Source organism: Falco peregrinus, chromosome 3, assembly GCF_023634155.1.
Source record: "Falco peregrinus isolate bFalPer1 chromosome 3, bFalPer1.pri, whole genome shotgun sequence".
Lineage (NCBI taxonomy): Eukaryota > Metazoa > Chordata > Aves > Falconiformes > Falconidae > Falco > Falco peregrinus.
Window position 1 is genome coordinate 114,038,520 of NC_073723.1, and position 14,392 is coordinate 114,052,911.

The following is a 14,392-nucleotide window of genomic DNA, read 5'->3' on the forward strand; positions in this document are numbered from 1 at the left end:
ATGGGCAGGTTGACAGTTGAGTATTGCTTTAAGTTGCTATGTGATTTCTACCTGTGAACGAACTTTTCTCAGAAGAGATTCAAACTTTCTTGGCTGCCTCACAGGGCTGGAAGCAGCCAAGATGCCCTGTGTAATAACCGGTGCTGGACCGCGGCTGTATTCACAGCTGATGAAGCGACAGTGTCTGTTGCTAGAGTTGCACAGTGCTTCCCAGCCAGGAATATCTGCTTTTCTGAGGTTTATAACTGTGCCTCACATTGAACTGGTTGATCTGGGTAGGCGAGGAAAGGAGTCCAGATGCTGTAGACAGCAAGCAGAGGGAAGCTGGCTTGTTCTGCCATGTTACAAGTGATTGAAGGCTCCTTGCAGTATTTTGGCTGCTCTGTCAGGGGCCCTTGCAATGTGTGCTTTGCAACACTCTTCCTTCTGACTGCATGACAAGTATTTAAGAAAAGTGTTTGCAAACAGCAAGGGTTGTCTTGCAGTTGCTCTATCCTAAATATTGCCATCCCTAAGCATGTCTTCACCAGTTGGAGCTCCTATACTCAGTGTGCTCCAACACATGGACTAGGGGTTGCTGTCAGAACAAAGGGGAGGGAGCTGAGCTGTGTGCTGGTTTCCAGTAACTCTTGGGAGTCTTTGAAGCTCATGGAGAGGTTTTAAGTATATAAAGACAGAAAGAGCTGTATGTGTGGGGAGGGTGCTGGCTGCCTATTATGGCCTATGGGAGTGGAGCCTGGGGAGAGGAAGTGAGAAAGCTAGGTCTGCAAAGAGCAGAGCTTGTTAAATAACAAGAGCTGGAAGGATGAGAAGGAGTTGTGGTGGTTGGAAGTTTTAAGACTGACTGGGTGAAAAGTACAAGCCTGCGGTGTAAATGTTGAGCGGAGGAGAGTGGGCTGTGTGATGGAGGTGGGAGTGGGATGCAGCTCTGCACTGAGGGGAACAAAGAGTAAGGGGCTGTAATGGCTGGAGGGTGCTTGCCCAGCTCTTTCCTCAGGCAGGAGTTGGTCAGAACTTGGTGAGTTCACCCCTCACCTGTACATGCTGTTAGCACTGTTGATACTGATTTGGCCATTGCAAAATCCTCTTCTCCTTTTTTCCCTTCTTGTCATCTTCCCAAGACTTGAGTCTCATTGTGCAAGATGATCCCTGGCTGTAGGAGTGAACTAAGGTTCTGTACTACAGGGACATTGGGCAATGTTGGTTTTACTTGAAACATAGAAGTTGTGTGTTTAACAAACTATCTGTTTGCAAGAAAAGTTTAAATCTTGTTGCTAAAGCAGAGTGGCGTCTTAGAAAATTAATTTCTGGTTGTGCCACTATCTTCTCATTGTGAAGAACAGTTACAGGGATGACACCAGAGTACTCTAATGCTGACAAATTTAATGTTTGTAAGGCTTATGGTTGATTAATACAATTTAACTCCTGCTCCTCAGAAGCCCTGTGAATGTCTGTTGTGCAGTAGTCTGCAATCCTATAGGGAACCGCAGAAATCAAGGCAGAGTGGCATGAGCTGACAAAAGGCAGGTCCTGGCTGGCACACTTGGTATGTCTGTTCTGGATAGAAAAACGAACCCACTAAGGTCCAGGAGGGCAGTGTGGGTATTTTGACAGTCAGGTGCTTCTGCGGAACAAAGTGCAGATGGAGATTTAATATCCAAGCATTCCAGTGCTTTCTGAAACATCTTCTAGGTCACACAACCCTGCCAATACAGGAGGGGCCACATGGTTCCCAGACCAGCGTATCAGATGGTGTACGGTAAGTTTACGCATCTGTCTGCTCTTTTGTTTTTACACTGGGGGTGCATCTGTGTGGCTGAGGCTCTTCTGAGATGGTCTTAGAGGGCAGCAATGGGAAAGGAAGAAGGTTAGCAGGGTGCTACCTAGCATTGCCTTTGTGCTGCGAAAAGAGGGTCTTGGTTACTTCTTAGTTCCAGAGCCTCATGTCTGCTAAAGTGTGCTTATTTATCCAGCAACCCCCTTTGCTATTGCTAGGGGATCAGACTGTCACATCTACCTCTTGCTTAATTGGCTGGAAGCCATTTATGCAGCTGATAAAGCAGTATGTGTATATGACTTCCTTGCAGGCAAATAATTTAAATTATTGTTTCACCTTGAGGCTTCAGTTGTAGCTCAGGACGGCGCATGATACTGAATTAGCCTTGACTGAACATGCAATTCCTTCCCAAAATGCAGATGAAGAGGCTGCTAATGTCACTCTTTTGGGCATATACTGTGGGATGTCTCCTAGTAAGTCTCCATACCGCACTGTAATAGGCATACTGCAGTGTGGCTGACTGCCAGCTCCTAATCTATCACTTCTCTGTAGCTCACCACTAACAGTTCTCCAGTAGATTTATTGTCCTGGAAACGAAGCCTCCCCACGTAATTATTTTTGCCAAAGAAACAGAGGTTTCATAGGATCCAGCTTTGAGCACAGACAATTGGGCTGAGTGTAAATAAATAGTTCCCTGCGTACATGCAAGGGAACAACTACCTTGTGGTGGACAAGTGCAGAGGACAGAAGATACAGAGCTGAGTTAATGTCTTCAGGCGAACTCTGAAAATTGTAGCTGACTATTAACAGAGTCCTGTACTGTTCAAAGTAGTCTTATAGTGTAGGAGGTTAATACCAAGCCAGTAACATGTGGTACACCTTGCCTGTAGGTGGAAAGGAACTAACGTGCTTTGGTGGAAAGCCGGGGGGTTCTGTGCGCTATCAAAAATGCAGATCTGAGAGGATGAACCTGTTCTCTGTGAGCTTCAAAAGTGCCCCAAGCAAGCTAGTCTGTGCTAGGACAGCGAGCAGTGTTTCGGCCCAAGGGCAGGGTTTGTGGCTGCAGGAGGGTTAATACAGCCCAGTGTTACCTTTGGCCCACTGCAAACACCTCCCGTTGCCAAGGCTGCTCCCACATAATGCCCTTGTCTCCCACATAATGCCCTTGTTCCCTGGGACACGGCGTTGCCAGGCAGCCTCTCCAGCTGCGCATCCACAGCTGCCTGCGGGCTGCAGTGTAAGGAGTCGGAGCGGTGGCTCTACCGCGACATACCGCTCCTCTCCACATACCTATAGCTGGGTGAGAACAGCTCGTTTATCAGATTTTGCGATAAGTCTGCCCCTTCTAGTTGGACTGGCGAGCCTGTTTCCCCTGTAGCTAGGCAGCACCTCTGCTTTGAGTCCGGGTCTGGCAAAAGAACGTCTGACCTGGCTGCGACAGACTTGAACGAGGAAGAAAAAGAGAGGACGCAAGGGAGTTGTGCGGAGTAAGGGGACGATCGGGCGGCGACAACCTCAGCTGACAGAGCTTGTCATTGACTGGGTATTTTCTGAAAAGTCACAGAGGAGGATTTTCCATGTAGGGCGTTTCCATCCCCTGTGTTGTCTGTTTCGGCTATAAAAGCCTGTACTCTGCATCTGCAAATCAAACCCTGAAATGAAGTTGAAAGGAGGGAAGCAGGAGAGCTCTGACTACGATGGAGGCTCAAAGCAGGTAAGTATGTACCGGCCTTTATACTTCCCACTTGAGCCTCCCACAGAGATACGGAGCAGGCTCTTTGAGATCTGCAGGTACTTGTAGAGGGAGGAGAAGACCAAGATCTTTTGGGCTACCAGATCGACAACTGATTCCACAGGGAGAGCAGAGATGTGTATGTTCTTGAACCCAACTTATGTCTCTCTGCGGCGCAGTCTTGCACAGAGTCTCACGGATTTCTCTGTGTGCAGTTGACATAGCATGTAAATTCTGTGTGACTCACCCCTTCCGTATGCCAGTCTTCTTTCCTACTTTCTAATAAGGTTTAGGCTGCAGATGCTGCTGGATGGGGACTGCCTTTCACAGCAGCATTTTTGTGGAATGTTGCACAATGCAATGCTCATGTATGCCAGAGGTTTTCCTGAAAGTGCTGAAAGTGAATAATTAACACCAGTGCCTCTTTTGAGCTCCTGGGACTTGTTTAATGAGAGCAAGACAGCGTGCTTTTCATCACCAATGCAAGAATGTCAACAGTCTACTCCCAGAAAATGTAGCTGGAAGCCTCAGCTTCCTCCTGATCCTTGCTCTGAGATCAACTTGGATTTTGATCTCCTGCAGTGCCTTTAACTGCAGATCTCTGGAGCTGGGGCTAGAGCCTCTGAGGAATATAAGGACTACCCACAGCTTTTTGGACAAATGCTCAGTGAGGGAGATGGTGGATCCTTCATGTGGAACCTGAATTGAGTGTCGGGAATAAAACCTCAGTCATCACAGCGGGGCCAGCCTGAGGACTGAATAGCGACTAAACTGTTGCAAAAAGCAAGTTAGTAGTAACGCTGAGGACTGTGTGCCCACAAACTTGGGTGGTGTTTGATCCTACTCCAGACAGCAGTTTCACCCTTCTGTTTAACTGTGAACTGCTGCTCTTCTGCCACGCAACCATGCCCTCACAGAGCTACTTGGGTAGGTTCTAATTGGCTTTGATGGCAACCAGATTAGATCCATAAACAGCCTGATCCTGAAATGTGGGAGGCAGACCAAACCAGCCTGTGAAAGCGGCACAAATGAACAGGAAAGGGATTTTGCCCCTTCATGAAAAATCTCTTCTTTCTAAAGCTTTCCTGTGCCAGTATCCTGTGTTTTTTCACTAACCAGTTCATGTGTTGGAAAACAGATAATTGCATATAACTACTTTCCCTGCAGGGTGTTATTTTAAGAATGATAACTTAAAAATTATTCATCATCCAAATGATCTGTCAATACCAGGAAAGAATAGGATTACTGTAATGACCATGTGCAAATCAAGCAGAGCAGAATGAGTTATAATGAAAACAAACTATTTGGCTTGCTTTATACAGTAACATGAAGTGAAAAACACAGAAGGCAAGTGTTAGGGTAATTATTTTTACTGAATGGCACTTAAGCCTAAAAGCCAAACCTGCTTCTAAGGTGTTGTTTGTGTGCTTTCTTTACTCTCTGCAGAAAATAACGCTTTGGCTTGCACTGGTAGTGCTGATTTCTGCATTAGGATCTTCTTTCCAGTACGGCTACAATGTGTCTGTTATCAATTCTCCGGCCCCGGTAGGTTGGACTGCAGAGCGGACCGTGACTTAGGAGCAGGTTTACAGACAAACCAAGGTAGAGGCGTAACAGTGGGTTACGGGGAGGGGGGTGAGTGGGCAGATGCTCGTACTTCTCTGTGCTTTGAGTCACTGGGCACCTGGTGAGAAGTGCTTCCCCAGGAAAGGGAAAGGTGCTGCTAAGGCGTATGACACTGCTGTTTGGACTTGTGCCTGGCAGAAGTGGGGCATGAGAAATGCCTTCCCTTCTGGAAACCAGGCAAATCCTATAAGGCAGGATAACTTGTAGTAACAGTTATCTAGTCCAGGCTGCTCCATCCCTCTATTGCATTCATATTCCAACTCAGCCATTCTGCTTTTTATCAAGACATTTGTTTCAAGCTTTATGGCATTTGCTGTTAAGTGGCTTGTACTTACTGTGCTAAACATGCTCTGTATTGCATTTCAGTACATGCAAGACTTTTACAACCAAACCTACTTCAACAGGAGTGGAGTGCCTATGGACAGTGGTTTCCAGATGCTGCTCTGGTCTCTTACTGTGTCCATGTACCCTCTGGGTGGCTTCTTTGGATCCCTCTTGGTGTGGCCTCTGGTCAACAGCTGTGGGCGGTATGTGACAGTGGTGCTTAAAGTCCTTTGACAACAGTTTTCTGGGTTCAGATAAGACTTGCCTTACCAGTCACTCAAGCTTGCCAAGCCCATTAGGAGCATGCCTGTCTCACACACCTTGGCTGTAAGGCAGATAGGCTGGTGATTAGTTGCTGTACTCAGCAATATGTGGTGTCTCCCACGTGTAGAGGAATTTATATGGTTTCAACACAGTCAAGGCCAGGCTGTATGCTGGGCACTGAGCCACGTAGAGAGCAGTGATGGAAGTCCTGGGCTAGGATCTTAGGTCAGGCCCAGCTCCTGCTGCTCAGATTTCCTGAGAAACCTCAGTTCTTTCTTGAAGCCTTCATTCCCTGCAAGAAATAATGGTGCAGTTGCCATTTTCTCTTTGATTACTCTTTGGAACGGGGATTCATTTGAGTTTTGGACAGTATAACACAGGGGGGGATCTATCTGCTGTTGGGGCCTTTGAAAGAAATAAACTGAATCTGTCTCCTTTTCTATTACTTTGCAGAAAGGGCACTTTGCTGATAAATAACATCTTCTCCATCACTGCTGCAATCCTTATGGGAACCTCAGAGCTAGCAAAAGCCTTTGAGGTAATCATCTTTTCACGTGTTATCCTGGGAATATTTGCTGGTAAGTGTATGGTAAAGGTAGAGCAGTAAATATATTCTTGGTTATGTAAAGGTTTTTTTATTCTCACAACAGATGATTTCACAGGTAGCACATTTTAGCCAACATCTGCATAACAATGCTGTACTTTGGCATTTGCTGTACAGCATTGTTATGCAGATGTTGGCTAAAATGTGCATGTTGCAAAAGTACTAAAGATCTCTAGTAAACAATGGCAGTGAGGCTGGAATTCAAGAGCTCCAACAGCCAGGAAACCTGATTATGGTAATCTGTTTTCCCAGGTATCACAGAATCATAGAATGGTTTGGAATCGAAGGGACCTTAAAGACCATCTAGTTCCAATCCCCTGCCACGGGCAGGGACACCTTCCACCTGACCAGGTTGCCCCAAGCCCCGTCCAGCCTGGCCTTGAACACTTCCAGGGATGGGGCATCACCAGCTTCGCTGGGCAACCTGTGCCAGTGCCTCACCACCCTCACGGAATCTACTCTCTTTCAGTTTAAAGCCACCACCCCTTGTCCTATAACTACATGCCCTTGGAAAAAGTCCCTTTCCAGCTTTCTTGTAGCCCCCTTTAGGTACTGGAAGCTGCTTAAAGCAGATAGCCTAGCTTGGGGTTTGTTTGGTTTGGTTTGGTTTTTTTTTTACTTTGAGTTGTGGGGTTTTTTTCCCCCGTTGGATTTACTGCAAAGATAGTAGGAAGCCAAGGAGAAGGGCAGTGGTGTGTGTGAGGTGCTGGTGTAAGTATTAGAGCTACAGAAATATGGAACAAACAGGAGCCCCAACTGGCAGGGTAGCCCCTGCTGTGCTGTACTCGGCATGCGCGGAGCCAGGTTGGTAAGGGTCCTGACAGCATTTAGGCTCCATTAATTGGCTTTGGGTTGGTGAGACCGACATGCTCTATGGTTTATTAGTGAGCTGGGGTATCCTGTAAAGATAAAATGAGAAAACAAGAAACTGACGTAGGAAAACAACTTGATCTGTAACATGCAGCAATTGCAATTGGCGAGCTAAGGCAGGAGACTCACCTCGTCCAATGGTTTTGTTTTGGCTTTCGACTCTCCTATGCTGGCAGCTCTTAGCGTTGGATCCCTGAATAAATACTAAGGCACCTGTAAAGTGTGATCCCTCTTTCCAGTTACTTGTAACTGACAAAGGAATCTGGACTGGCTGTCCTGACTTGCCCTTCCCAGCCTGGCCTCCCTTGGGCTGTGAGCATTGCGGCTGGGGCGGGAAGCTGCTGAACCAAGCGGGCTGCTTCAGGCTCTGGTGGGACCCCAGTGTCGCTGTGCCCGGTAGAAGGGCAGCTCTGGTGCTGGTAGCACTGTTGGCAGCCCTGCTGTCCACAGGGCCCCTCTGTGACAGGCCATAGGTGTCAACAGTTAGAAAGCCACTGTTACTTGAATGCAGTAGTCAAGGAGTCACTGCTAGCATGTTTTAATCTGGGCAATTAAAAGGTTGGTTATAGTGTGAGCTTAAAACACTACTACTCATGAGTTTAGTTTTACAACGCTTTCTAATTGCTTTAATATTTGTTTCCATGCCTTCTGGTTTTCAGCTAACAGCTTGATCACCTTTGTAACTCCAAGCTCCTGGAGGCTAGGAACCTTAGAAATGTCAGATAAGAGTCTTGCATGGTTATTTGACTCCAGGAGTTTGGGTTTTGCATGCCAGGATTTACAGCAGGAGCATGGGAGCTGGCAGCTTGCTAGGGTTACTGTGGGTAATGATGCAATGTTCCTGAAAATAAGCTGTGTTGGTGTCCTTTTAGAGTAGAAATTACCTATTCCGGCATGCTACCTGTAAGAGATCTCAAACCAGCAAAGCTCTCTGCAAAGTGTTACTGAGCAGTTTAAGTAGTGAATTTTTAAAAGCCAGCAAGAAGTCACATCCTTCCACCCTCACATCAGCTTGTTTGGATACTGATTTCTTTTCTTGTTTTAGGGGAAGTAGGAATTCCTCCCTTACACTTTGAGTTTATTTCCAAACCTGGAGTAGCACACAGTTTTAATTTGCCTGTATTGTGCTGAAGTACTTGGCAGACCCTGCTGGAGAAAGCTACTTTTAGGAAGGTAAATACTGAGAGCCCCCAGAACATCTGCCAGCTCTGTAGGCAAGACAGGCTACTGCTAGCCTTCTTGGACTCCAGAAGTGCTTTGCTGCTGAGCAGTTGATAAACTAGACCCTCAAAGCACCAGAAGGTAGGCAGGTTGTGCTCTCAAGGCCAGTTTCTGAGGGCACCAGATGCAGTGGTAAGATTTTTGTACTTCTCCATGTACTGAGCAAACCAATGCCGTTTTTTGTCCTGTCTTCCACTGAAAAGTGAGGAAAATATACACGGCTTATTCACTGGCCAGAAGATGACATTAAATCTTCAGCTGGAGTAGAAGGGCTTCAGTGTGAGGTTTCCATACGTACCAGCAGGGATCACTTTAGGCTCACATGGGAAAAAGGTGTCTTACTGAAGATGTGCTGATGTCAGGCAGCTGAATGTCTAATATTATTCTCTGCTAGGTCTGGCTTCCAACGTCGTTCCCATGTTCCTTGGAGAAATCTCCCCCAAAAATCTGAGAGGTGCTATTGGAATAGTACCCCAGCTCTTCATCACCCTTGGGATCCTTGTAGCTCAGATCCTTGGTCTCAGAAGCATCCTTGGGAATGCTAAAGGTAAAGCCCTGGCTCAGGACTTTTCTGTGGGCTCCATAAGGGAAATATTTCTCACGGTTGTCATCTTGTCTCACTTGTTGCAGGCTGGCATGTACTGCTGGGGCTTACTGGGATTCCATCGGCAATTCAGCTCTTTATATTGCCCTTTCTCCCTGAGAGTCCCAGGTATCTGCTGATACAAGAGAGGACTGAAAAGCGAGCGCGACAAGGTATGGTGTCATCCTTTAATGAAAAGGAAGGTGGAATGGGATAGATCTGACTGTGGGACATGACTGACAGCAACCAACAGTGAAGCAAGAGAGTGTGAAATTCTTCATTGACGCGTTGCTAGTAGATGGAATTCTTGCAGTGTTGCTCCTTTCTCTGCATGTGTGAATCCCTGACTTCCCACCATGGAAGCACTGCTGCCCATAGTTTTCATACTGTTCTGTCTTGATGAGAAGCAGGAGAACTCACTGTAGGCCTGCTCTCTGGGGTCTATAACTCGCCTTCCCCTCCCAACTAGTTCTGCAGAAGCTGAGAGGCTGCGATGATGTGGATGATGAGATAGAAGAAATGCGCCAAGAAGACCAGTCAGAAAAGGAAGGACATTTCTCTGTGCTCAGCCTGTGCACCTTCAGAGGCTTGCGATGGCAGCTCATCTCTATTATTGTAATGATGATGGGCCAGCAGCTCTCTGGGGTTAATGCGGTGAGTGGGAAGGCATGTGGGAAAAGCCAGAGGGGTGAGTAATAAAGGGATGGGACTTCAGAGTGGATGATGTGAGTCAGTGCTGATACAGGAGCTAGAACCTAGGGCACAGGAGTAGCCCTTCATCAGGGACACTGGTTCTGCATCATGTTGTGGTGGGTTGACCCTGGCCAGTACCAAATCAAGTACACGCATGTAATAGATACAGTCAAGCTGTCCTGTTAAGGACAGTTTGGATATTCTTAGAGCAAGGTGCTTCTGCCTGGGTCCAAACAGCAATATCTCCAGAAGTTAAAGAATTCAGTTCTCAGGCTTCAATGCACTCATTCCAGGATGTAAAAGCAGCCAAAATGGGATTCCCATGTTCTGCTTTTGGCCACATACAAACACAGCTGTGGTTTTGCTGCAGATCTTCTACTACGCAGACAGAATCTTCCAGTCGGCTGGCGTGGACAGCAACAACGTTCAATATGTCACTGTGTTAATAGGCGCCATCAACATTGTCATGACTTCACTTGCTGTAAGTTTGTATTAGGGCTGTGAGTTCTAGTTTGTCCAGTCTCCCCTGTCTGTCACTACATTAGATTATGTTATTTATATGGACTGTGAGCTGCTTTGCACAGTAGGTGCCCTGCACTGTCCCTCGGTTGAAGGCAGCTATGTTGACCAAAGTGATTAATCATGCAGATTTCTCGCGTGCCTTGGAAATTTTCAGTCTCTGGTTTCCAGGCTGCTATACCCTCATTTTGGCATCCAGCGTTAACATGCAGGGCTTCCATGCAGTTCTCGCTGGGACTGGGTACTGAAGAATGGTCTGCTTAGTCTCTCAGTGTTAGTGACATGTCCAGCTTTTTGCAGTTCCTGGGTGATTTCATGCCCACAATCCATCAGCAGATGGTGGAAATTTCACCAGATTTCTTAAAAGACAAAGACAACCTTCATAAATCTTGCTGGAATAAGAGCTGTGCTGCAGTGTCTGGTCTCTCATCCTCATCCTCTCCTGTCTTTCAGGTTTTCATCGTGGAATTCCTGGGGAGGAGAATCCTTCTCCTTGCTGGCTTTGGATTGTGCTGTGTCTCCTCTGCAATGTTAACTTTGGCCCTCGCTCTCCAGGTGTGTAGTTAAATGGCTCAGGTGATCCTACCCATGCATTTGTGGACTTGCCAGGCCATTGGTGTATTTTGAAGTTGCTTCTACACCCGGAGGTGGTGTGTGTGTGTGTGAGGGAGAACAGTATGAAAGGTACTTGTGTATCTACCTAAAGTGAACCCAGGAAAAGCAATGATCCTGCTTGTCTGAATACTACTTCCAGGACGTCACGTTTGTAACGCCTGTTACATCCATTTCTCGGAAGCAAGGATCATACCCAGGCTGTGATCTTCTTAGCCAAGTATGGACATATCAGGCAGTGGAGAGTGGCAATCGCTTTAGAATGCCTTCAATCTTACTACAAATAGTGCCTTGAATGTTAGTGATGTTCAGATAGGAACCACATCTAACCTGTGATTAAATTCTCTGCAGACCGCTGTCTCATGGATGTCTTACCTCAGCATCATGTGTGTCATTGTTTATATCACCGGACACGCTATAGGAGCCAGTGAGTATGCACAGTCTGGTACAGTCTCCCCGATGAGCTGGGTAAATCCAAGCATTGCGTTCAGTTTCAAGTCAGAAGCTTTGTGGAGCTAATCCAAGAAGATCAAATTTCTCTCTTGGTTATTGTCAGCTAGGCTTCTTCATGTTCCCATGATGGCTGTGTCCATGAGGCAGGGGAGCATCTGGCTTTCAAGGGGAAAAGCAAAGGCACAACTGTGCTTGTGCCTGAGATTCCCCCAGTAAGATCTGGAGCAAAACTATGTTGAGAGAGCGAGCCCTACCAACCGGGCAGGGATGTTGCATGCTTGCATCTCTAGGCATCAAAATAGAAGCAACTCAAATTATACGCATGGCCCTGCGGATCGCATTGCAGAAGAGAGATGTGCAGATAGATGTGGATGTTGGAAAGGCTTTGTCCTGACTTAGCTTCTCAGCATGGTAGAGTTGTCTGTTTAGTTTGGAAAGCCCTGCCAGACCCTTGCAGGATGCAGCAATGTGGTTTTGAAACTCCCGGAGAGGTTTCACTGGCAGATGGAATTACATACAACCTTTCCTTTTTCATTTATGCCATCAGGCAGATTCAAGCACCAGATGAATCCCTCCCCTCCAGCAGGGAGATTGCTGGAGGGAGAACACCAGGTCAGCTGGACCAGTGGCCTGACCCCGTTAACAAGAATATGCTCTGTTTCTGCTGAATCCTCCTGTGGGGCAGCAGTGCAGGGCACAAGCCTGAGGGCTTCTTCCACGAGTCGTTTTTCCAACACCTGCATGTGTTGGGCTGTTTCTTTGTTTTTCTTTTTATAAGAAGCAATGACTTGCTTAGTTGCTGCTCATACGGTGCTCTCTAGAGAGACAGTTTGTGTTTATCGGTCTTAATTTTACAATTTATGCTGGAGGTGGGTTCATGGCTAAGGTGCAGCCATAGGAGAGGAGAGATTGATTGCTGTGTGTGAGCTTAGGCAAGTCATTGAATTGCCTTGTTTGTTTGTGGGGTTTTTTTTACTTAATCCCTTATTTGATTTATTGGGTGTTTGTAAACACTAGTTAATTCAGAAACCATTGCCCGCCACGGAAATGAACAGTGTAATCTAGGAATTCACAGTGGGGGAATTGCCTTTGGGATTTCTAAATATGCAACTACCTTCCAGGTCCAATTCCCTTTCTGATGATCACAGAGATGTTCCTACAGTCATCCCGGCCTGCAGCATTCATGGTGGGTGGGTCTGTGCACTGGCTATGCAACTTCACCATGGGGCTCGTGTTCCTCTACATGGAGGTAAGAGGCAGTCACATGACAGGGCAAGACTTAAGCAAGAGCTTAAAAATAATATCTTCATCCCTGCATTGTTAGAGTGCTGTTTTAATCCTGAGTGGTGTAAATACCCGGGTTGGTTCCCACCCAGCACCTGTATGTAGCATTATATATTAAGGGAAAGAAATTATGTTAATCGGCATCTTTTATTACATGTCTGTTGCACGTGCTTTAAAAGAAAGCAACTATTTTTCCAGGTGAATGTCTGATCCTGAAATCAGCAGCATGGAAAAGACTGCAAATTCCCCATCTTCCACCGGGGGATGGGAGCAGGGTGTGTGTCTAGGGCTGCCAATTTTAGCTTTTGATCTCTAGGTCACCAGTTCAAACTGATCCCCAGCAGCAGTGACCCATAAACTAGTACAGCTGCTGATTTTGGCTTGGGCAAAGGGAGCTGGATGAGTTTAATTTGTTTTGTGTAAGAGACCCTCACACTCCTTTTCCAGTAAATCCATGGTGGTTTCCCATAAGTCCATAGTGGTGGTATGAGAAGACAGAATCTAGAACTACCCCTAACTCCTAGTAATTCAACTTAAAATATGTGCACATCCCTGTGGCAGCTATTTTTTTTTTTTTTTATAGCTATTGCAGGGCTCAGCGTGTCCAAATCATGAAGTGTACACAACTGGAGTCCCCTGATCCCTGCTCTGTCTTCTTTCCTTGCCCTAGGCTGGACTTGGACCGTACAGCTTTCTCATCTTCTGTGCCATCTGCCTTGCCACTGTAGTTTACATCTTCTTTATTGTTCCTGAGACTAAGAACAAAACCTTCATGGAAATCAACAGGATCATGGCCAGGAGGAACAAGGTGGAAATTCAGGAAGTCAAAGAAGATCTTAAGGACTTCAACACTGTCCCAGACAGGCAGGCAGAGATCACCTCCAGCAAGGAGCTGTGACCCAGCCTGGTGCTTGGCCTGGCCCAGACAGTTTTCAGGATCTGTTCCGCAGGAGAACAAATACACGGATTCATTGTTTGATACTGATTTAATTCAGACCTTCTGTAAACTTCCCACAACAGGAGCTTCCAAATAAGCGTTGTGCCTTGAGAGTGTTCTCCTTGTAAGTAATTAGCAGAACCGTTCTGCTTCACGGCATAGCCACTGCCAAGGCAAATTACCCATTCATGGTGTTTGTCACAAGGAAAGGGCAATGTCATCGCTCAGCTCAGCTCCTCTGATCAAGTAACCTATGTCATAAGGTGATGTATGTCCCTGATGTCCTGACTGACACCTCTCAGGTGACACCAGCCAGCACTTGGGCTGGGTTTTGGTCAGTGGTGTGCAAGGAGTGCGCTGCATTCCTCAGGAACTATCATTCATATATTTGAGGGCCCAGCACGGGTGATGCCAGGCCTTTGGTGCTCTGGGGTGAAGAGTGTGAGTTGTTCTGAGGTGCTTTGCTAGATGGGCTGATAATGGCATTTATCCTGTCAGCCCTTGCCCTTCCTCCTTGTGCTTCAAAGGACAGCTGAACTGGAAATGTGTATCACTGTAATTCACCACCACCCTGCTCCCCCACCTCTCTCCTTCACGTCAGACCTAGTCCTCAGCTGTTGCTGATGAGTCCTCCCAAAGCCTTATTCTTGAGGTTTAGGAGTCATCCATCTGGCTGATGCTTACTCACAACCAGTTATACCCATTTGTTCCAGTGGCACGCAGGTCTTTGAGCTTTTTAGTTCAGTTCACTCCCTAGTGCTTACTCTTCAGCTGCCAAAGAGCAACAGTCCCTCTCTTAATCCTTTAGTAACGCCCCCGTATCCCTACTCTGTACGTGTGAGCCAGCTGAAGCTCATTTGTCCCCCAGAGATACATCGTACTGAACTTGGCCA

The 14,392-nt window shown here is 46.8% G+C and overlaps 1 protein-coding gene across 2 annotated transcripts; it reads left to right on the forward strand.

Moving 5' to 3' along the window:
* Positions 1-587: 587 nt before the first annotated feature.
* LOC101921463 (solute carrier family 2, facilitated glucose transporter member 5) lies at positions 588-14,384 on the forward strand. Of its 2 annotated transcripts, XM_005237843.3 has the most exons (12): positions 588-3,491; positions 4,956-5,054; positions 5,502-5,662; positions 6,177-6,301; positions 8,813-8,965; positions 9,049-9,174; positions 9,471-9,655; positions 10,065-10,175; positions 10,667-10,768; positions 11,177-11,252; positions 12,400-12,527; positions 13,233-14,384. In XM_005237843.3, the coding sequence occupies exons 1-12, from the start codon at positions 3,435-3,437 to the stop codon at positions 13,458-13,460; spliced, it is 1,551 nt and encodes a 516-aa protein (XP_005237900.2). In that variant the 5' UTR covers positions 588-3,434; the 3' UTR covers positions 13,461-14,384. The 2 variants fall into 2 exon arrangements, with proteins under 2 accessions (XP_005237900.2, XP_027643193.2); XM_027787392.2 differs by lacking the exons at positions 588-3,491; positions 4,956-5,054 and having other exon boundaries at positions 5,643-5,662; positions 6,177-6,261.
* Positions 14,385-14,392: the final 8 nt, after the last annotated feature.